The 21,887-nt window shown below is 42.7% G+C and overlaps 1 protein-coding gene across 5 annotated transcripts in view; it reads right to left on the reverse strand.

The window, feature by feature from the left end:
* Kdm3a (lysine demethylase 3A) overlaps positions 1-21,278 on the reverse strand; it is a 44,372-nt gene extending 23,094 nt beyond the window's left edge. For 4 of the 5 annotated variants that reach the window (XR_013088674.1, XR_013088673.1, XM_076833825.1 and 1 more), the window contains exons 1-9: positions 21,193-21,278; positions 20,719-20,919; positions 13,415-13,570; positions 12,204-12,314; positions 8,454-8,556; positions 7,621-7,745; positions 7,171-7,243; positions 6,979-7,067; positions 81-244 (exon numbers count right to left, since the gene is read on the reverse strand). Coding sequence is in view for 3 of the 5 variants with exons in the window: in XM_076833825.1 (XP_076689940.1) it covers positions 81-244; positions 6,979-7,067; positions 7,171-7,243; positions 7,621-7,745; positions 8,454-8,556; positions 12,204-12,314; positions 13,415-13,570; positions 20,719-20,895 (998 nt within the window). In the remaining 2 variants the exon portion in view is untranslated. Of the gene's footprint in view, positions 1-80; positions 245-3,312; positions 3,364-6,978; positions 7,068-7,170; positions 7,244-7,620; positions 7,746-8,453; positions 8,557-12,203; positions 12,315-13,414; positions 13,571-20,718; positions 20,920-21,192 lie in introns of those variants that run through there. The other variant, XM_076833826.1, reaches the window with a different exon arrangement.
* Between the last annotated feature and the right edge of the window lie 609 nt (positions 21,279-21,887).

Consider the following 21,887-nt stretch of genomic DNA (forward strand, 5'->3'; position numbering starts at 1 on the left):
GAAAAACTTCCATGGACAACAGTGAACCATGACCAAAATAACTGGTTGTGATTAAGTATCTTTAACACAGCACTACTCACCCTTGAGGAATCTTTGCTCCAAGGTTGGGTGGAGAGTTGGCAGTCTGAGGAGTACTTTGCTGTCTTGGGTCTTTACTAGGAGGGGTTGCTGCGGTACAGCCAAGCAGGATCTCCTTAAAAGCTGTTGTGGGAACAGACTGTACAGGACACATACTGGGAGAAGCCTAAAAGATATCAAACCAAAGACATTAAAAGGGAAGTCCCTAGCTAGAAATATGAATTGCTAGCAAAATTCAAGATTTGCTTGGTTTAATAATAAACGAGCACAATACCATCACCAAATAAAAGGCCAGCACAGTAAACAGGTGATAAGTCACAAAATCAAAGACTCACATCTAAAGGCTGTAAATAAATCACTTCAGATTTCCAAAAACCTTCAGTATTCCTACAAAAGATCACAAGCTGATCTTTTTCAGACCTCAATCGTATGCCAGGAAAACACAGTTATATAGCAACTGTTTAAAAATGCAATGCACAGAAGTGAACTTTTGGTGACAGTCTCAGTGGTGGCAATGTCACATGCATTTGTTTCAACATGACGAGTGCCTACCAGGCACTTACTGCGTAGACTGGCGGGAGACCTGACCTCGTAGGACTCCTATAGGCCTACTGGGTACAACATAAGCCTGTGCAATGCAATAGTGGCTGAAGACACGACTCTTGCTCTTAAGTGGCTCATCAAGTCACAAACGTCATTCCAAGCTGCAAAAAATATTAAGTCATGACAGGCCTACGGACAAAGACAGGAGGACACCCTCCCCTTCCCTCTCAGATGATTACACCTTCACCAAATGAACACATTGGAAACACCTCTCTCCAGTTTCTCATCCACAAAAATAAACTTCCCACCCTGACACAAGAAGGAAGAGGTGCATGCAGGACAGTTACCATGGCTGCACCAGGTAGCACAGGCTCCCCAGGCCCCAGGTGTAAGTCACACCTCTCCATCACCTCTGTGGGTGTCGTGGTGCCCTTTCTCTCTCCTTCCACCCAACCCAAACCTTCAAAGTTTCTTCCTCTAGTCATTAGCTTCTAAAATCTGATGTAGAACTTGAGCCCTGACAATTCCAAATATATTTAGATGTCATGTACACGAGTCTTTTCCTCATTTATTCTGGCAGCCTGGAAAATACTCCAGGCATGGTGGCATAAACCTATAATCTCAGCTACCTGGAAGGCTGAGGCAGAGCAATCACTTGAGCTCAGGAGTTCCACACCTGTTTGGGCAACAGAGCAAGACTATCTCAAAAACAACACAGAAACACCTGAAAAGAACTTAACCACTAACAAAGTTTTGGCAGAGCTTCAAGCTACTTAATTGCTGAGTGATCTCATTGTGTGTTCTACTATTTCTCATTGCATGTTCAACTTTCCTCTCCTTAAACATGAACCTAGTGTTCTCCAGAAGATACATGTTTGCTCTTGGACTTAAGGGAATAGGGGTGGAGTACAAGCTTGGGATAGTCAACTATACCTCTCTGGACTGGTTTCCTAATCTTTTAAATGAAGAAATGAGCTGTGTATTTCTAAAGTCTCTTTTGAGTATTATTTTATAATTCTCTGGTAATCACCTATTAAAAGGCCAGCCTCCCAAAGTTTAATTGCCCAATCTTTGTGTGTTTATGTGCTGGGGATTGAACCCAGGACCTTGTGCCTACCAACTGAGCTATATCCCCAGCCCAAATTGCCCAGTCTTTACCAACACTCATTTCAGGCTCACTCTTACCTTTCCTCATAGCTACCATCTTACTCTGAATATGTTCAGAGTTGATGCACTCACACCTGTGCTTGAATTCACTACTGAGAACATAATTAGAAAGACTAGACCAAAACATCTATGCATAAATTTTGACTATAATGTCTGTCAAACTGCCAAAAAATCTCTCCATCTCTCCCATTTCCCATATCCAATCAATGATTCAAACCTTGCCTCTATTTCCAAAATATTCAATCTATCCACTTCCTTCCCTGCCATGCTATCAACACCTCTCCCCCTGGACTACATATCTTGTAGCTAGCCTGACTTCCTTCCATCTCTGCTAATCTTCTGCTTCCTGCTCAAAATTTATTCTACCACTGAGGAATCTTTCTAAAATAGAAGTCGATAAGACGGCAGCACTCTGCTGCCTGCAGGAACCCCATGTGTTCCAGACTGTCAACTCCATCGCCCATCCCACTTCACTCTCCCCCTTGCTCATCGTCCTCCTGCTGCACTGGCTTCCTCCCTGGTCCCAATCTTCAAACAGCTCAAGCCTTTCTAGCCTTGCTACTCCCTCTGCCTGCAGTCTTCAGTGGCTGGCCAGTTCCTGCAGTCACCCTTCACTGGCTCAAATGTCTCCTCCTCAGAATCCCCGATGACTCACTCCAAAATAGGTCCCATGAGCCACTACCCTACTACTATCATACTCCTACCATGCTTACATATTTCTCAATCATTTGTCACACTGTCAAAGTACCTTCTACTTAGTTACTGTCAGTTTCACAAGGGAATGTACACTACTTATGGGCAGAGGCCCTGTCCCTGTCTGTTAACACCACTTCAAAGCCAGACATACGGCAGATGCTCAATAAAAACAAGACTGACAGAATGATGTACCAGTGAACAAATGCAATTAGCACCTCGTATTTTTAAACAGATATTTAATAAGTAAGTCTTATGAGTTAGCTGAGGCAGTAATAATGGTCAGTGTTTCTCATAAGCAAATATTCATAAAGTGTTTATTGGAAGGAAGGAAGGTGGGAGGGAGGCTGGGTGGGTTAGCAGGAAGGAGAGGAGCAGGAAGATCTGTTGTGATGGTGGTGACCGTCTCACCAAGGACAGCATCTAAGAGGCCTGAGGACAACACAGCAGTGACCAACACTGAATGCTGGTGTTAGACCTTGGTTTGAATTCAGTCTTGACAATTCCTGGCACACAAATCTCGCACAGTGAGAGTAACAAAGCATACTTCACAGGATTGTGCTTTACCACAGCAGCTTGACACACAGCAAAATCAATTTTGGGTTCAACTATCTTAATGCAGAAAAATTCTGCAGAAGTTTTCTCAGCTGCATCACTGTGTGACAGAATTCACTTAACTTGGGGTGCTTTCTTTGAAGCAGCTTAAGGACACCCCTGCGACTTGCCTAAGGTGAAGCTCCATGGGATGGACACTGCCTCCCAACCCATCATTCCTCCTGTGTACACCTCTGCACTGCCTCTGACTCAGAAAAGGTCAAAGTTTCTCCTTACCTGAAGAGCTTCCCTGAAGGTCTTCTATACCAGTCATGGCAATAGTTCCTCCCTGCCAGCAGACGGAGATAATATAATTGAGTGCACGACAGTTTCTTATAAGGGCACTGCTGGCTCACTCCTCAGCAGACCTCTCAACTAACCAGGCAGCATCCAAACTCTGAGGAATAGTCTGCTAGGCAGAGAAGACCTTCAAGGAGCCAGCTGCCACTGGCACACAGGCTTATCTCATCCAAAAGGACTCATATCAGGGCAGCCCAGGATTGTGCCTACCTAATCCCAAACTCCTGCTTCCCACGACAATCCTGCAAGTCAAGCCTCACGGCTCAGAGCACCTGGGAGGTACGAGCAGGAAGAGCCGGGCTGTGTGGTGCGGTGCTTCCACTCACCCCACACATTAGCTCCTCCATTCCTTCACCTCTTCAGCCCCTGGAGTCGAGGCCAGCTGGGTTTCCTACACTTGCCTCATTCTAAGAATCACCCAGGATTAAAAAGAACGGTGATATGAAAAAATACTCAAGGAGGCTACAGAAAAGTATGTGTTTAGTTTATTAAAAAAAAAAAAAGAAGAAAAACAGGCCTCCGTGATATATGATAAGGAAAGGAGCAAGGAAGGATTCCAAAACAAAGAGTCTCTGAGAAGCACAATGACAAGTGAGGTTTCTTCTTTTTGTTGCATTTTCTAAATAAACCAAAAATTCTAAAATAACTTTAAAAATCAATGTCAGACTTCTAAGACTTCTAATACTCCAGGCAAACACCTAAGACCTCCAATTTCTATTAGAATAAGATGCCTTGTTCAGTGCTTAAGAGCTGACACAGGCTTTTTAAAAACATGGAATTCTGTTTCTCATTTCAGATGCAGAGGTTAAGAAATTCATCCCCAGGCTGAAGTTCAGGCTTACACTTTTAACAGCTTCTGTTGTGCCCAATATATCCACTTGTTGCTCCTGGGTATATGGACAGTCCCACTCCCTGCCCTTCCAGAGCATGCGTTGGGCAGAGGATCACATCACACATGTGCGTACTACCACATTTCACAAGCACCTCCTTGAAGGTTACAAATTTATTCCACCCCCTTTCTGTCGATGATAAACCTGACACTTGGAAGAACTGACACCTTTCCCCAGGAAGCCCCTAACCTCAGTTCTGTCCATTCTTCCTCTCCAAATAAGGTCTCCCATTTCTACCCCATGTCCCCTAGTGCTCTCACAACCCTCCTTTCCATGCCCCTTGACTGTTCCCACAGATAGCCACTGCATCAGGTAGCACTTGCCTACTCCCAGTAGCCTTGGAAAACTGGCCTTTACTGGTCTCTACCCTAGATGGCTAATAATTCCAATGTCACACCTGACAGGCTACAACTCCACCCAGCTTCTCACCAGGGGGATTAATTGGCAATGACCTCTCTGAGTTTAACTCTAAGATGCAACACTCACTTGCTGGCTTGGCATCCCTTTCACAGTCCTCAACCCAGAGTCTTGCTTCTATTTCCTTCTCCCACCAGCTCAGCCCTTCTAAACTGGGGGAGCACACAACCCCATGAATGACCGACTGTGTCCCTTGCACTTTCTAAGCTTCAGCAGTTTTCTACCTACTGTTAGGAAACACCCTCGTCCTCAGTCCTCACATCTAGTCTTCCAATGGGCCAAGTCAATGCTGCCTCCAAAGCAGCTCACCATTGCCTCAGTTCACTGACTGGCTTCATGCTCCTCTGTGGTCGATAATCCCACTAACTTCACCTGTGCCCTTGTTTCTATCCAACCCCCTTCCTTCACCCCTCATCCGTAAAGCTGTCCATCACCTAAAACTTAAAACCCCTAATACCCTAAATCACCCTTCATACCTAACTGCCAGATAAAACGAGTCTGCTGTATCTCTCTCTCCTTTCCCCTTCCTTCTATGCTCCTCCAGCCACATGCCCTCTAACAAAGGGACACACTCTGAGAACGTCTGCCTATACTACTCTGTGAGGCAGGCACCTGCACAGCTCCTGCTCAGAGCATGCCCTCCAAGCTTGTGGGACACTATAATCTGAATGCCCCCACCCCCTTCGACTACAGGCTCTTTAAGGCAGGAACTCCAAATACACTTCAGTCTTTAGGACCAAGTACCCAGCGGTGGTGAGTGTTCAACTTTGTAACTCCAAGGCAAAAATAAAAGGTAATTAACACTAATTTCTATAATGACTTTTTCTTTCTTTCCTAAACAACCCGAGCATCCACCCAAGATACCTTGGTTTACAAAGCTTTTGGAGAGGTATCGAAGTTCCTAGGTAGGATCAGGAAAGCCCTCTGGCCACTAGCCACAGAGACTACTGTGTGCTACAGCACAGTGCTAGCTCTGGTTCTAGTCAACACTGTGGTCCAGTCTGCCCCCACCATGAACCTTGATTCCCTCACTGACCCTGGTCCATTACCCATGCTGTTGCTCCTTGCCTGGCTCCCGAGACCTCAAGGTTCCTTTCCAAATATTGTGGACACTTTAAAAAAAAATCTTTATTTTATTTATTTATTTTTATATAGTGCTAAGGATCGAACCCAGGGCCTCACACATACTAGGCAAATGCTCTACCACTGATCCACAAGCCCCCTGTGGATACTCTTAACAATAATATCCTGATCAGTTTTAAAAATCTAAACTTCACCCTGGAGCACAGCATCATAAAGGTGTCTTGTTTTTGTGGTGCTGGGGGCATATCCCAGGTTTGTCTTACACAGGCTAAACAAGCCCTCTACTACTGAGCTTCGGTCCCCACCCACAGAAGTATTTTAAATAATCATACTAAAGGAAATATCCATCAACACAAATGCATTTTTATCCCAAAGTTCAGAAAGTCATTTGTACTGGAACAGGTCCTAGAGAGAAACAAAATTTCTTGATCCAAACAGCAACTATTTGGGAACAGAATTAAATTTGGCACCTGAATCCACATGGCATTCATGGAAGCCCAAAACTTTTCTGGCAGGAATTATAATGGCGAATCAAGTACTTGCTTTGAAAAAACCAGTACATTTCCATACCCAACCATGAAAGACCAATGAAACTTCCTTATTATCAAGAGATCAAGGGGTCCATTTCATCAACATCCAATCTACTCAGAATTTTAAGATTCTTTCCCTCATCTCCTTCCAATGTAACACATACAACTCAATTTACCTTCAAAAACTCCCGCATGTGGTAAAATTGTCACATCTGCTAAGAATTTCCAGCAAATATCCCCAAAAACAAAACCTTAAAATACATACATATGTATGTGTGTGTGTGTATATATATATATATATATATATATATATATATATAATATCCATCTACTATATACTACATATATATAGTAGATGAATATAATGCCTTTATTTTGTTTTTATGCGGTGCCAAGGATCGAACCCAGTGCCTCCTTATGCCAGGCAAGCACTCTGCCAACTGAGCCACAATCCCAGCCCCCAAATTTATTTTGAACACAAAAAATAGTGAACTAGAAACTTATATTATCTCCATCTGCTGCAGTGTAGAAATCATGGCCAAGATCAGGAACTTGCACAAAAGAGTGGACAAGACAGCACACAGCCAACAGAAAAGACATCTATCTAACTACTACAGAGTCTGGCCATGCAACAGCAGAGCTAAAGAAACTTTACACAAATGACGAAAGCAAACCAAGATTACCTCAGAGCAAGATTTTGCTTGTTTGGAAACCAAGCTTCCATTATTCTCAGAAGACTTCCGTTTTACACCTCCAATTCTTGCAGAATTATCTAAAATTGTAAAAATAGGTAAGCTGGTTTCTTATAACTTAAAGAAAACAGAGAAAAGGGGGAAGGAGAAGAAAGATTTTAATTAGATAGTACTGTATCTTACCATATGTCACGAAGTTATCATGTACAACTTCAACATGAATCAGTGAAGGATCGACAATTTTCAATGCTGGAATCTTAAAAACAAAAACAAAGAGGGGCTGGGGTTGTAGCTCAGTGGTGGAGCGCTTGCCTAGCAGGTGTGAGGCACTGGGTTCAATTCTCAGCACTGCATATAAATAAGTAAAATAATGATACACTGACAATTAAAAACCATTAAAAAAAAACAAACTAAAAATTTTTTAAATGCTTAGGAACACATTGAAAATTGGCTCTATTAAAATAACAGAGTATCTTAGAAATAATTTCTTTTAAAAATGATTGTAATAATTTCTATCTCTTATTCTCACTTCATAAAATGAGAAAATATTATTAGGTCCTTTAAGATCACAGATTTTCTGTGTGGTTATGTGGCCCTGGAACTCATCTTTCACACAGTTACCATGGTCTTTACCTCCTCACAGTTGACTTGAAGAGTTTTAGATGCTGGGTTACCATTCACAACAGTTGCTGAAAACCACTGAGTAGATGGGTCCAAACTATAAATTTTTACTTCTGAACCAACTAAGTTTTTGTCACCTTAAAAAAAAATAAACGAAAAAAAAGTTAGAGAATCTGCGCTACCTTCCAATTGCACCATTATCCAAGACATTCTTCCCCAAATCTTTAATTTCTATAAACATAAAGATAAAATAATTGCTACAAACTTAAAACAGATATTTCAGCAAAGCTAAGAGAAAATGCAGGCTTTTTAATGTTCCATTTTCTTACAGATTTGAATTCGAATAATATATTTATTTTGACACATTCCATCAGAACAAAAAGTATCAGACAATTCATCAGAAACTCACTGTTCTGTGTAGTTTTAGAGGAATCAAATTTAGGAACGCCAACAAAACTGTGAGTTTAATTCAGAAAAAAAAAAAATTTTTTTTCTTCATGACTGTGAAACTAAGAAACTCAATACCATTAAATGGGAAGGCAAGGATTACTAAGGAATTTTATACAACTAAAATTCCAAACATCAAATTCCAGGTCAGAATATAACTGAGCTTTTAAAATGCCTACATTACATTTATAATTTCACATAATTTCTGAACTTTACAAATTAAACTCCTCAATCATGTTACACAGGAAAACTTCTTATTTTTCAATTTTAAAATTAATTACAATGGAAAAAAAATAAGAAATCTTAATGACAGAATCAGGGAGAAGAGCTAAACCATAGCTTCTTAAAAGCAATCACTGGTCAACTTATGAACTATCAATAAGAGAGCATCCACATACCTTTTAAAAGATGGCTTTCATCTAAATGTTTCACAATCAAAGCCTGAAATTCTTTACTGATGCTCTGATTATCAGTAAGGGAAAGCCGAAGATTGTTTACATCCTGTAAAATCAAAGATTGTTACACTTTAAGGAAACAAAAAGGAATTATTTATAAATCCCAATGACCATTTCAACTGGTCATCCAGACCAGTTCAGGTAATGTCAACTAGCCATTTGATGGCACCAAACCATTTCAACTCCAGTGAACTGAGTAGGTCAAGAAGTTGGAAATTATCAAACACAGGCATAAGGCCAACTGAGAGGAAGTCACCCATGCCAAGAGCGTGAGAAATACCAAGTGACTCAATCATGATTTTAAGCATGACATAACTTTGGTTATGGGAAAATAATAAGTGAATAAACAAGTTGGTTGATCCAACTTTAAAACAAATCCATATACCAAATACTGGGAAATCCCAGGCCCAATCCAAGAAACAAAGACACACCGGAGAGATGCTCATTGTCAATTCACTAAAATTGCTGTTTTAATAGCTCATTTCATACAAATTCATTTAACCTAACTATATCCCAAATACATTCTACTTTACAAAAGGTAAGGAAGCTGGTGGTGGGGGATGACAAACAGAAAACCTGAATGCACAGCCCAGGGCTTCAGAGCGAACCAGTTCTGAAACACTCCGTTCTTGGCAGCTGCCCCACCTGGCACTCGTCCGCCCTCTGGCTTTGTGTGCACACCCAGTTATGACAAATGTATACAGACCGTCAATAGGAACAAACAGCCAAACCAAAATTCTAGCAGGGCAAAGAAAAACAGTGCTAAACACAGCAGCCCTTACAACTCAGGGCCTTCCCACTTCTCTGCTACTGTGAGATACATCCACAGCAGCAAGAGCAGCCCACCCATTTCTCCCACTTAGAGAAGAAGGCTGAGCTGGAATAGTGCATTTTCTTAGTCAGATATTGCTACATAAACCAGGGCAGCCACAACAGCTCAAAGCTAATTACCAGAATGGGTCATATATTGGTTGGGTTTTTTCCCCCTCATAATTTAGTACTACAATTTCAAAAAAAAATTCCAATTCTTATTATAAGATAAGCAATCTATTGATATAGAGAGCCACATGGGACTCCCTGGAAAGGCAGAGTGATTCTAGTCTACCTGGGACAGTTTTAGGGCCTATCTAAAGTGCTAGATAGTTCATCTAGAGACCCTGTCTTATTTCTTACCCATAAGTAACTGAGTCAAATCCATCTAACCACACACCTTAAGTTTCAATACCAACTTCTGCATATGCCAAATGACATTCAGGTGCTCTCTGCATTATTTAGAGCAAGCAACCTATAAATTCATACAGCAGAAGCCTGATGTGATCATCCATATCTACACAATAGTGTCCTGAGTAAAAGCGAAGAATGCACACCGAAGTTTCCCTCAATGAATTATATATTAGTATTACATTAAGAACAATCTTCACACTGAGAACCCAAGGTACAACTCACTGAGAACAAACACTAATCTAGATTTTCCCTTTTTATAAATTTTTTTGGTTGAAGATAGCTAATACCTTTATTTATTTATCTATGTATCTATCTATATAACTATAATATGGTACTGACGATCAAACCCAGTGCCTCACATGAGCTAGGCAAGTGCTCTACCACTGAGCTACAACCCCAGCCCTAGATTTTTCCTTTTTTAATTTCGAGAAACAAAACTAATACTTCTACCTTAACTGAAAAACTAGGACATATGGAAGATGTAAATTCAGGAAACAATGCTGGCAAGTAAAAACTATTCTATCACCCAGTAAGGCAAAAGAGCCAAACACCCATCTGTGTCACTGGTCCTGTAAACAAATCATTCTTCTCAAGGCAGGAAAACCATCAAGATGCCTAGTAACATATGAAGGTAGCTTGCATGCGAACTTAAGTGGAAGCATCCTCCTTTATTCTAACTACTTCTACATTATAAAATGAAGCCTACATGATGGGCCTTGTTTTCACTCATTTCCAGGATATGGAAGTAAAAGCAAAGCCAATTGTTGTAAAAGCCAGTGTGTGGCTTTCCAGTACAGACCCAGAAACTCAGCCACCGGCCCAGGCTGCCTATTAGCAAACACACAGGTTTAACAGTTATGCATACTACAGAAACAAGTCAGGTCTGAAATCACAAAACAGAGTGCGTAAAGGAGACAGATGTCATTACAAAACCAATAGTATTCTGAAGGCAGTGATCTCCTCCCTTCTAACATTTTCATAACAAATACTAATATAAACAACCAGAAGCCCACATGTTTAAAGGTGAGAGTTTTCCAAACGAATTGAAAAGAATGTATGTGTATACAGCCAATCCTCAGTTATGTTCCACCAGATTGCCAAAAGGAGAATTAGTGAATACCAAGTCATGGGTCTTAAGAGAAACATGGGATCTTATGAACCTCTGGTCACATTCTCATCGACTGATCAATATATAACCTTGCTGGATGTTTTTCTGTGAAAGACACCTTATGCAATACACATTGCAGATTCATCACCCTTGAACTCGTGTCCACAAGCACCCCACCTGACGGCTGGGCAAAAGCTCCTCTAACACATGTACTTCAGACCCACCACAGCTTTCTTTTTTTTTTTTTCTCTTTTTTTTAGTTTTCGGCAGACACAACATCTTTGTTTGTATGTAGTGCTGAGGATTGAACCTGGGCCGCACGCATGCCAGGCGAGCACACTACTGCTTGAGCCACATCCCCAGCCCCACCACAGCTTTCTTGAACTTATAAACACCAAACAACATTTCAGCACTACATCTGGGACACTTTACACAGAAAAAAAATCATAAAAGGAAAACAAGAAAAAAAGCAAAAACAAAAACACAAAACAGTGAAACTAAATAAGTTGCAAAAAAGATACTTGTTTACACCAGGAGAGCTGAAATAAGGTGGCAAAGGAACATCACCTTAACTGGCCTCAGTGGGAACCCGCATCAGGCAACTCAAAGTGTTCTGTGCACATGGATGAATGAATGCAAGCCACCACAAGTACTGATTTAGGGGCTACAAATATATTTTAGTAGGTAGGCAAATTCACAAATATAGAATCCATGAGTAACCAGGATCAGCTGCATTATTGTATGCCTGTGTGTACTCATGCACATACACACAACTGCAATAGTCAACTTTCCAACATTATTTCCATATCACCTAGGTGTTACCATACATACCATCAATTGTATACCCTTGTCCTTTCAGACCAAATGGATGGTACAGACCATAGGCTACAACTGAAGGATGCAATCCAACAACCCTTTTTTGGGGGAAATATCAGGGATTGAACCCAGAGGCACTCGACCACTGAGCCACATCCACAACCCTATTTTGTATTTTAGAGACAGGGTCTCACTGAGTTGCTTAACACCTCACTTTTTGCTGAGGCTGACTTTGAACTCACGAACCTCCTGCCTCAGCCTCCCGAGCCACATAGCGTATGCTACCGTGCCTGGCCCAGGCCCAACAACTAACCCTTTTTTTTTTTTTTTTTTTTTGTGGTGCTGGGGACTCAACTCAGGCCTTGTGCATACAAGGCAAGCACTCTACCAACTGAGCTGTGTCCCCAGCCCCCACAACTAACTCTTGATGGGATGGGTTCATCTCTTTATTAGGCATCTAAATATGGGCAAGCAACACCAACCTTACTTCTCATGTTAAAAGAACTTGAATCTCTGTTTTTAAGAATGATTTAAGGATGATTTACCTGTATAGGCTTTAAAAGATCTTTGGAAAGAAATACGCTTTGCTGATCTCCTAGGAAACGAACAGAAGTTATGGATCCCAAACCAGCTTTATCCAACAAAGGTTTGTACACCTGGGGGGAAGAAAAAAGTTTGGCATCATAACTGCTATCAGCATTATTCTGAAAATGGAACTGGCAATTTTTAGGCACACAGGAAGTAACAAAGTCAGTAAGCTTGTGTTTACTGCAAGGACCTCATAATAATGAGGTACCTACAAAAATCACACAATTTTCATTCAAACCCAGTAATTTAAACCAGATATGCATTTGGGAATCATTAACACACAGGTCCCCAGATCCTCCGTTTCCCAAAAATTTATGCAAAAGAAGTATATGCACATTTTTCTGGGGAGACTGGATTATGATTTCAGAAAACTCTTAGCAGGTGGACACAAAAATATAAAGTCCAAAACTGTGACCTCCAGCAGCTCTTCTCACTCATGAGCAAAACCCTGGCTTTGCCAGCAGCAGGTGAGGCCCTCCAGGATCTGGCCAACTTTCAAGCACCATTCTGGCCTTTCCAACTACCTGTACCTGACTTCCTCATAAGCTCCAGATGTCCTCTCCAGATACAGTGGTCACTCTCTTCCTCAAACTGCACCACATTTACAACGTAGGTACAACCCAGACCTTCTTGTAGTATATTTAGAGCCAAAAACAATCCCGAGCAGGAGGAACCTTGGAGACCCTGAGGCCAGGAATGGAAACCTCTTTTATGGACTGCTGCCACAGAGACCTGCCCAATGCTGGCTGGTCTCACCAATTTTACAGACACTAGAAATCTAAATGCACATTCCACATTTTTTTAAAAAGGTAGCTAACTCAATTTTCTTAAAACACTTAACTGTTTGGGCCAAACCAAACAGATCTATCTATATGTATGCATGACTACCAGTTTCTAATCTCTGACCTTGACATTCCCCACATTACATCCTCCCCCATTTTTTAAGTGAAGAAAATAAGACCCTCAAAGCCCAGGGATAGGCCCAGAGTTGCAGAGCTCCTACAAGGTCTGGCAGAAGATTCTAGGTGCTTTTGTACCCTCTGCCTTGTCACAAACATGAACTACCGTTTCGTGTGTGTGACAAGGGCCAAACACAGGCATTTCATTTATATTTTCCTTGTTTTACCCAAAACAGATGAAATGTTCTCTTTTCCTCAGTTTTACTCACTATTGCAGGCCACTGAATAGTTCGTTCAGAAATTTCAGGTGACTTTCGTTCAGCCAAAACCAAATTATGTTCTACCAAAAATGCTTTCCTCTGAAGGCTGTAGACTTCTATCCATCTTCTCTTCCTCCAAGATTCCCCATCAAACTCGACACATACCTGGATGAAAATTGGAAAAGCAGATTCAAGTCACAAACATTATCAACATACAAGCTTAATCATGTCATTATTATTCTTGAGTCTCCCACATGCATGTGTTACTCCCTCCTAGTTCCCTGCCTTTCCTTCATAGCCACAGCAAAATAATCACACATGTATCAAACTTGATCCCCAAACTACCCTGGGATACAAAAGTTCAGGGCTTTCAGGATCAGTGCCCCACTTAGAAGGGATTTACATGTTAATTAGATGTGTGAACTTTGGGAATTAGATGAGACAAATCTGAAACCCAGAACTACTACTTTTCCAAGTGCATTGTAATTCAATTCTCTGTTGACACTGCAGTGGGCTTATGAAGACCCCATCATGACACCAGCTGCTTTTAGACTCCTCTGGTAGACTATTTAGCAAAAAGCCCTAATGCATGACACACCTTCAATATACCTTTCAATAGAGAAAAGGGAGAAATTTACTTCAGGGTTGGGAGTCTAAAACTATTTTACACAATGAAAGAAATAAATAATAAATGACCCCAGAACTACCTTTTTTTTTTTTTTTTAATTCCTGGTATTGGGGGGCTGGGGCTGTGAATCAGAGGTAGCATACTTGCCTGGCACACTTGCCATACTTGTGAGGCACTGGGTTCTATTCTCAGCACTGCATATAAATAAATAAAGGTCTAACAACTAAAAAAAAAAAATTTTTTTTAATTCCTGTTGTTGGGGATAAACCAGAGCACCTCATTCATGATAGACAAGTACCCAATCACTGAAAGACCCACTCAGCTGGTCTAGTTGCTTATATAAAAGTCATACTACCTTTGAAATATAATTTTCCAAGGAACTGTAATGTTTTCGGCTTCAGATAGGCAAAATATCTTTTAACCATAAGGCTATAATCCTTATAACTTACATAAATTTACGAAGACATTTTTGTAAAAATCAGACAAAAGTTGTCTCTGGCAACGCTCAGAGGTAGGAATTGTTCACAAAACCTTAAAGGTCATATGATGCACCCAAAACACCCAAATTTATTTCTTTGGTATTGGGATTGAACCCAGAGCACTGTACCACTGAGCCACATCCCCAGCCTCTGCCCTTTTTATTTTGAGACAGGTTCTTACTAAGTTGCTAAAACTGGCTTTGAACTTGAGATCCTTCTGACTCAGCCTCCCGAGCTGCTGGGATTATAAGCATGTGCCACTGTGACTGGTCAAAACACTCAAATTTCATTAGCTATTATGAATATGCTGCCCCGTAATTTATTCTAAAACTTTTTTTTTAATATTTACATATTTTAGCAGACTTGAATAAACTCCCTTAATATTCAGTGAGAAAATCACTATTTTTATTTAAAATTCTTCATCTTACAAGAGACCTCTTTTTTGGTGTTTCAAGGATTATTAATGAACCCATCTCTATCAAATCTTATGATTTCACAGATGTCTTAGTAAACTAACTACATGGTCAGAACCCAACTTAAGATCCTTTCCTCAAAGAAGCCTCCCCTTCCAAAAGAGCCTTTCCCCTCCTGAGAGAGGTCCCCTGGCTAACTGTCCTCAGAGCTCTATGCATTTCCCTCCTAGCACTTACCCACCAGTTGGCATTAAATTTATGGCTAGTCAACTGACACATGAATCAAATAGGTCGAAGTTTGTGTCTGTTTTTGCTCACTGTCTTGTCACTGGTATACAGTCCCTATCATTACTCAAAGACTTATTAAGCATAAATAAATGAATTTCTCTCTGAACTGAGCTCCTACATTCCATTTCTCTTATTTCACCTAAAAAGCTGTAAATTTCAGCTGATACACTGTTAACCAATCCTGAACCTTTTCCAATCTACAGGATATCTTTAAAAAAAAGATAAAATTAAGACCCACTCTACCCTTCTAGCAACAATAAACACACATCCTTAACTTCCCAGGCAATTTGGCTAGAACGCTGCATAACTTCTTGTATGGAAGGATTTTTTGCAGTAACCACCTTATACTTTCCAAATCAGAATAAATGCAAATGGAGAACAGCTATGTGGCAAAGCCTTTCTCCCAGGTTATATCTATTCTACCACTTCAACCAACCAACCAATGCTCCTTACACCAAGGTGTACTGAGACTGCTCATTTTCCTGGCTTCCTTGCCAGAGGATCCAGGTCTTCTGACATATCCCACAGAGAGACTTAGTCTTTCAACCCCAACTTAGCTTTCCATGCCAGTTTTCCCATCTTTCAGATATATGATATAAAAGGAATAAGCACACAAATTTCAGAATCAGAGAGACCTTGGCTTGAATCCCACTATGTTGAAACTTTCCTTGATGTTACTTGCATAAAACAAAACGTGATTAGAAAGGAAACCAACTGCATCCCAGGTTGAGAATTCTTACTTAGAAGTCTAGATCTCTGAATCTGGTTTTATTAACTTCAAAAAGAAAGCAGTAACCTCTACCTCTCACTGAACTGTTAGGTAGATGGGGGAGGGGTCGGTACTGGGGAATGAACTCAAAGAGGGGTGTTCTACCACTGAGCTACATCCCCAGCCTTTTTTATTATTTAAGACAGGGTCTTGCCAAGTTGCCCAGGTTAGCCTTGAATTTGCATTCTTCTACCTAGGCCTCCCAAATCACTGAGAATACAGGCATGAAACACCATATCAACATAAAACACACATTACAACAAGGTATGTAAAGTGCAGCCAGGTAGTTTTAAGACCTACATGGTAATCTAAATCATATCACCATATCACTGAAGTTATGAGTGAAGGAGAGAGTCTTCAACATAACCAGATCTACTCAACACTGAAAAAAAAAATAAAGGAAGGATTAGGACTTTAAGTGGTTTTCCCAAATATAAACAACAATCTTTATCAGACCACTATTTAAAACTTAAGATAACACAAAAAAAACTCAAATATCTCAATTTTTAAGTACTTTTAAGTTCAGCTCCTGCACAAGGCACTGAGTTCCATTCCCTGTGCAGCAAAACAAAACAAAAACCCATGTTTGTCTTTCATTTTTTCCTTAAAGCTTGAGGTTCAATACTGAAGGACACCTCCCCTAAAGTCTCTTTTGCAGATACTTTGGGGCAGACGGAAGACGTTCATATTCAGAAAGAACTAAGGGTGACTCATCCAGTTTATGCAGGCTGACAAATGAAATGAGCTTCTGCTGTGTTCTTTTTCCCATGCTCTCTAGGCCCACAAAGAGGTTACTTGTGCTGTCTGACACTAAAGGCCAAACAAAGGTCAGTTATGACTGCCTACCTGAGCTTCTAATTTTACTATCCTTGTAATAGGGCCTTTTGTAAATGTGCAACTGATTAGGCTATCAAATATTTTGACCAAATGTTAGATATTTCAAATCAATTACTTCAAAGCTAATTTTTCCCAAAAGAAAATCTTACATGATACGTGAATTAATGTTATAGCTAATCTCAACAAAAACTCATCTCTCCTGAGCATATGATTATGAAAACCACGGGAACTGCCAAGGAGAATGTTACCAAATGTGAAGGTAGAAATACTCAGAACAGCATGGTTTGTAGTTAAATGTTTGACTATATATTGACTCTGCCTAGTTCTACAATGCAGAATACAAGTTTCACTATTCCAAAAAATAAGAAATTAATTCATTACACTTCCATTACATCTTCTTACATGAAAATAAAATGCTTACCTAAAACTCGAGTCTAGTATTCAATTATAAGTGGTAAACAGTCTCTATTACACTGCACCAGGAGTTTCTCATCTTACATAGCCTGGCTGGCAGCAGAATCCACCAATATTCAAGTTCCAACTGTATACAAGGATGAAAGGCATTGGTCAGGCCACTCATTTGCTGACAACAGTAGGAAAAGATACATAAAGATGAAAAACGGGTGGGATTGTGGCTCAGCAGTAGAGCGCTTGCCTAGCATGTGTGAGGAACTGGGTTCGATCCTCAGCACCATAAATAAATAAATAGATAGATAGATAGACAGAAAAAAATAGGGTTAAAGAAAAATAAAGACTTAGATAGGCAAGCTGGGGAAGGAGGACATTCCCTGCACACCTAATACAAAAGAAAACAGTTCACACTCAAGCAGAAGGATGAAAGATTAAGTCAGTCCTGGGAACCACATTTAACTAAGATCTCTGTTATTCTAGAGGTAGAAAAGGCTACTGCCCCAGCAGTTATTTCTGAACTGTTATTTGTAAACTGTTTCCTAATAGTAATTATTTTGATTCCTTCGCTTATTCACGCAGATATTTAAGTACAAGTACATACAACATAGTGTTCAAGGTATGAAGGATTCAAAGGCTAGCAAAATAAAGTGCTCGAAGCAATTTTTTTTTTTTTTTTTTTTTTTTTAAGGTACTGGGGATTGAACTCAAGGGCACTTGACCACTGAGCCACATCCCCAGGTCTATTCTGTATTTTATTTAGAGACAGGGTCTCACTGAGTTGCTTAGCACCTCGTCTTTGCTGAGGCTGGCTTTGAACTCGAAATCCTCCTGCCTCAGCCTCCCAAACCTGTTGGGATTACAGGAGTGCATATTCTACCTGAATATGAAAGCCTAATTTTTCAAGTCTGTAGACAAACTTGGGCAAGTTATGTAATTTCTTTAAACTTCAATGTAACCCTCCCCAGCCCCCCCCCAACACACACACAAAATCTTACCAAACAGGCTACTGGTAAGGATTATTACTTGCCACATAATAACCAATCATTATTGCCTGTTACTATGTCTTCCACTTCTCTGCAATCAACTACTAGATATATTGCTTTTGTCACCTAAGTGACTTTGTTACAAAGTCTTTCTGGCACTGAAACAAAATTAATAAGCCTTGGCCTTTAATATCATTCACAATTAAGCCTACCAGTCTAGACTGACTTGTATGTGTGCTAAAACTTAGAAAAATCATCACAGAATACCTACCTAAGTTTACTTATTCAGTCACCTCAGCGCCCAACCTCACCACTCAAAAAAGCTCAATGTCCCTAAGCCCAGATGTAAGTATGGTCTTAGTTACTTGGTGCTACCTGCACTATTTGGTTCCAGTGTTTCAAAATCCATTTTTATTAACTACAACATGGTTCTTATACTTAAGCCAATTATTTCAATGGCTACTGAGGAATGCAGTAGTAATGATTAGAATAAAGAAATAATATAGATTTGCATCTTAAAAAGGGCTGAGTTGTGAAGTCTGCAGATAGGGCATAAGTCCAAATTAACCAAAACTGCTCTTGAATTGAAATCCCCAGTAGTCTCCAGTCAGGCACCTTAGTACAGTGGAGAAGAAACACTGCCCAACCTGGATTCAAATCCTCACTCCCTTACTTACAGTAGCTAATTACACATGTCTAGATAAGAGTCCTTTTCCTCAAACTACTTCCTTCCTCATCCAGAAAATGAAGGTATCACTGCTCCTGAAAGTTGGGTGTGGCAGGGATATAGAGATAAAAGTAAATACATACTAAGAACCTCCTAGATTGTCTGCCTACAACAGATCCTCAATCACTGCCATGGAAGGGAAGGCAAGGGAACACCAAAGACTATACAGTTTAAAAACTGCTTCTATTCAAGTCAGTTAAAAACACAAGTTCTACAGAAAAATTTACCTAGATGAAATAAAACACAACCACCTTGATGAAATCTCATACACAAAGCTCTACATTTTATGTAAAAAGGTTATTAGCCTAAAATAAATAGGCTGGCTATCCCTGTACAATACACTATCTCTATAAACATGAAAACCTCTTTGGTACAAGAATGAGTGGAACAGAGGAGAGAAACCAAATCCCATAGTGTGTGGTTGGAGCATTTTTGTGGCACAGCTCTTAATTCCACAGCCTGATGGTGAAGAGGGCAGCCCTGGAGTAGAACTTCCTGGGTCAGAACAGATTATGCCAGTTGGCTATGCAAGTTGCCAGTCATGTGACCCCTGAATAAGACAATCTTTTAAAGACCTGGTAAAGTGGGGGCATCATTGCTGGTAAGAGGTCAGCATAATGCTTGGCATGTGCTTAAGTGCTCAATGCTCACTTCTCTGCCTCAACATGAAGACCTGGTAGAAGTTTTAAAAACACATAAGTACAAATATCCTCCTACCTCCACTCTCTGTGGACTCATACTGGTTTGGGAATGGACAGACTATCAACTGTATTAACTGTACAAAACTGAACAGTGTTTCAGAAATCAACATATATTCAATTGCTTATGTTAAAACTTGCTTCCTTTATTTCCTGAGCAGAGTTTCAAGAAAAAGCAGTGGTGACCAAGTGAAGATCCTGAAACACACACATCACTCAGAGTGGAAATCTCTTCCGTTCTGACAAGCTTCCTCCAACTTATCACCACTTTGCAGTCTTTGTTAGGGATCTTTTTTCAGCTATTTTTGCACAAAGGAGTCTTTGTTGGTATAATGGCTTCCTCACTGGTTGTTCCCAGACAATCTTTTCACAGCAATACTTTTATTAGAGTACAATTAGAATTCATCCCTCTTTCCAAAGATCTAACTGAAAAAGGTTCTCGGTGTCATTCTGGTTTAAGAAATCACTGACTGCACTTGCTCCCATTTCTCTCCCTGCCCCCAAACACCCAAGTGCAATATAGATTTCGAAGCCATTCCTCCACTGCACCATATATGGGCCAGCTCCACCCCCAGCGCTCCATATATGGTCATATCCCACACCCACCCACAGACTCCTCACAGATAACCAGGAACCCATTCCTGCTGACCCACCATATACGGACAAACACCCACCCTAACACGCCAAGCAGAACTAAACTCCTCCCTCTACACTCACACTTCATTTTTAACCAGTGCTTAAGTTAAAAACAAAAAAAGTTAACAAATCCAGAGGAACACCCCCCCACCCCAAGTCTGAAAGCACCTCCAGGCAGCAGCCCCATTCCTACCGCTTCCAGACGTCACCGCTCGCCCAACCTGACACTAGCACCGCTCCTCCCCGCCGAGGAGTCGTCGCCCTAGGGGTGCCGGCGCCGGCCGTGCAGCGCGCAGCCCCCGCAGACCGCGGCCGGCGACTCCAGGCGACCGGGCACCGCAGATTCGCGAGGTCGCCTCCGCAGCACCCGCAGGTCCGACGCCAACTTTGGGGCCGCCCCGCAGGGGGGCTGCGCGTTCCCACGGCAACGCGGGGGCGGCTCACCTTCAGGTCCTTCCTGGAAACGTCGGGGTGGGACACGGCGCGGACCGTGCCCGCCAGCCAGGGCCACTCGGCCACGCGCTGCACGTCCCAGCCGTCGTCGACGCCGTCCGCCGCGCACAGACTGAGGAACCGCTTCCCCACCAGCACCGGCCAGCTCTCCCCGAGCGTGAGCACCATGTCTCCGCCGGCGGCAGCTCCCTCCTGCAGACACGGAAGCGAGCGTGTGGGGCGCGGGCCCGCCCGCCAAGTTTCGCTTTCCCGAGCCCCGGCCAGCTCGCCGCGGGGGCGGCCCGGGGACTCTGAGCGCCCGCCCCCAGCCCCGGCAAGGAGAGGGCCCGGCGCAGAGGCCCGTCCCGCGGCCACCCGCCCGGCCCGCCCCCGCCCCAGCCCCACGCCCGGCCTGCACGACGCGCGGCCCGCGGGCTCGCCCCCGAACCCCCGCCTCTCCCGCAGCCGAGGCCGCGGCGCGCTCACCCGCCTCCCGCCTCCCTGAGTCACCGGCGGCGGCAGCCGTCCTCAGCCGCCCAGCCGACTCCAGCTCCTACTTGGTTCAAGAGCTCTCACAAGACACGCACGGCCCCCGGGCCCGCCCCCCAGAGCCGCTGCCGCCGCTCATTGGCTAGACCGCGGGCGGCGGGCGGGGCTCGCGGAGAAGCGGCCTGTCGCCACTGGCCGGCGCGGCGGAGGCGGGGCAGAGGAAAACAACAATCCCTCGGCGGCTCCTCCCCGTCCCCTCCCCCTCCCGGAGCCCGGGCGACCCCCACTCGGGACGGACGCGCGCCAGCGAAATCCCTCCGCCGCGCCCCATTCTTTCCGTTTGTTACCTCACGTTACGCAAAAGAGTCCCGCGAGATCCGTTATCAACTTCGGGGGCCCCAGAAGAAACTGCCCTGGCGCACAGATGAGACTGAATGGGGAGACCCGGGTCTCCAAGTGCCTATTGGATTGTTCTACAAGTGCGTAGGTTGTCGACCAAAGATGGGCCTCCACTTGGCGGAAGAATCTCACAGGAAAGGGCGAGGGCGGACAGCCGGCGGGGGGGCGGGGGTAGGGACGTGCGGTTTCAGGCGTACTCAGCCGGGGGCGGAGCTGCCGAGCCGCTTTGTGCGCAGGCGCCTCGCAGCGGGCGCTGGCGCTGGGGCTGCTGGGTGAAATGGCCGCGGGAGGCG

The sequence above is a fragment of the Callospermophilus lateralis genome, chromosome 14 (genome assembly GCF_048772815.1).
Source record: "Callospermophilus lateralis isolate mCalLat2 chromosome 14, mCalLat2.hap1, whole genome shotgun sequence".
Classification (NCBI taxonomy): domain Eukaryota; kingdom Metazoa; phylum Chordata; class Mammalia; order Rodentia; family Sciuridae; genus Callospermophilus; species Callospermophilus lateralis.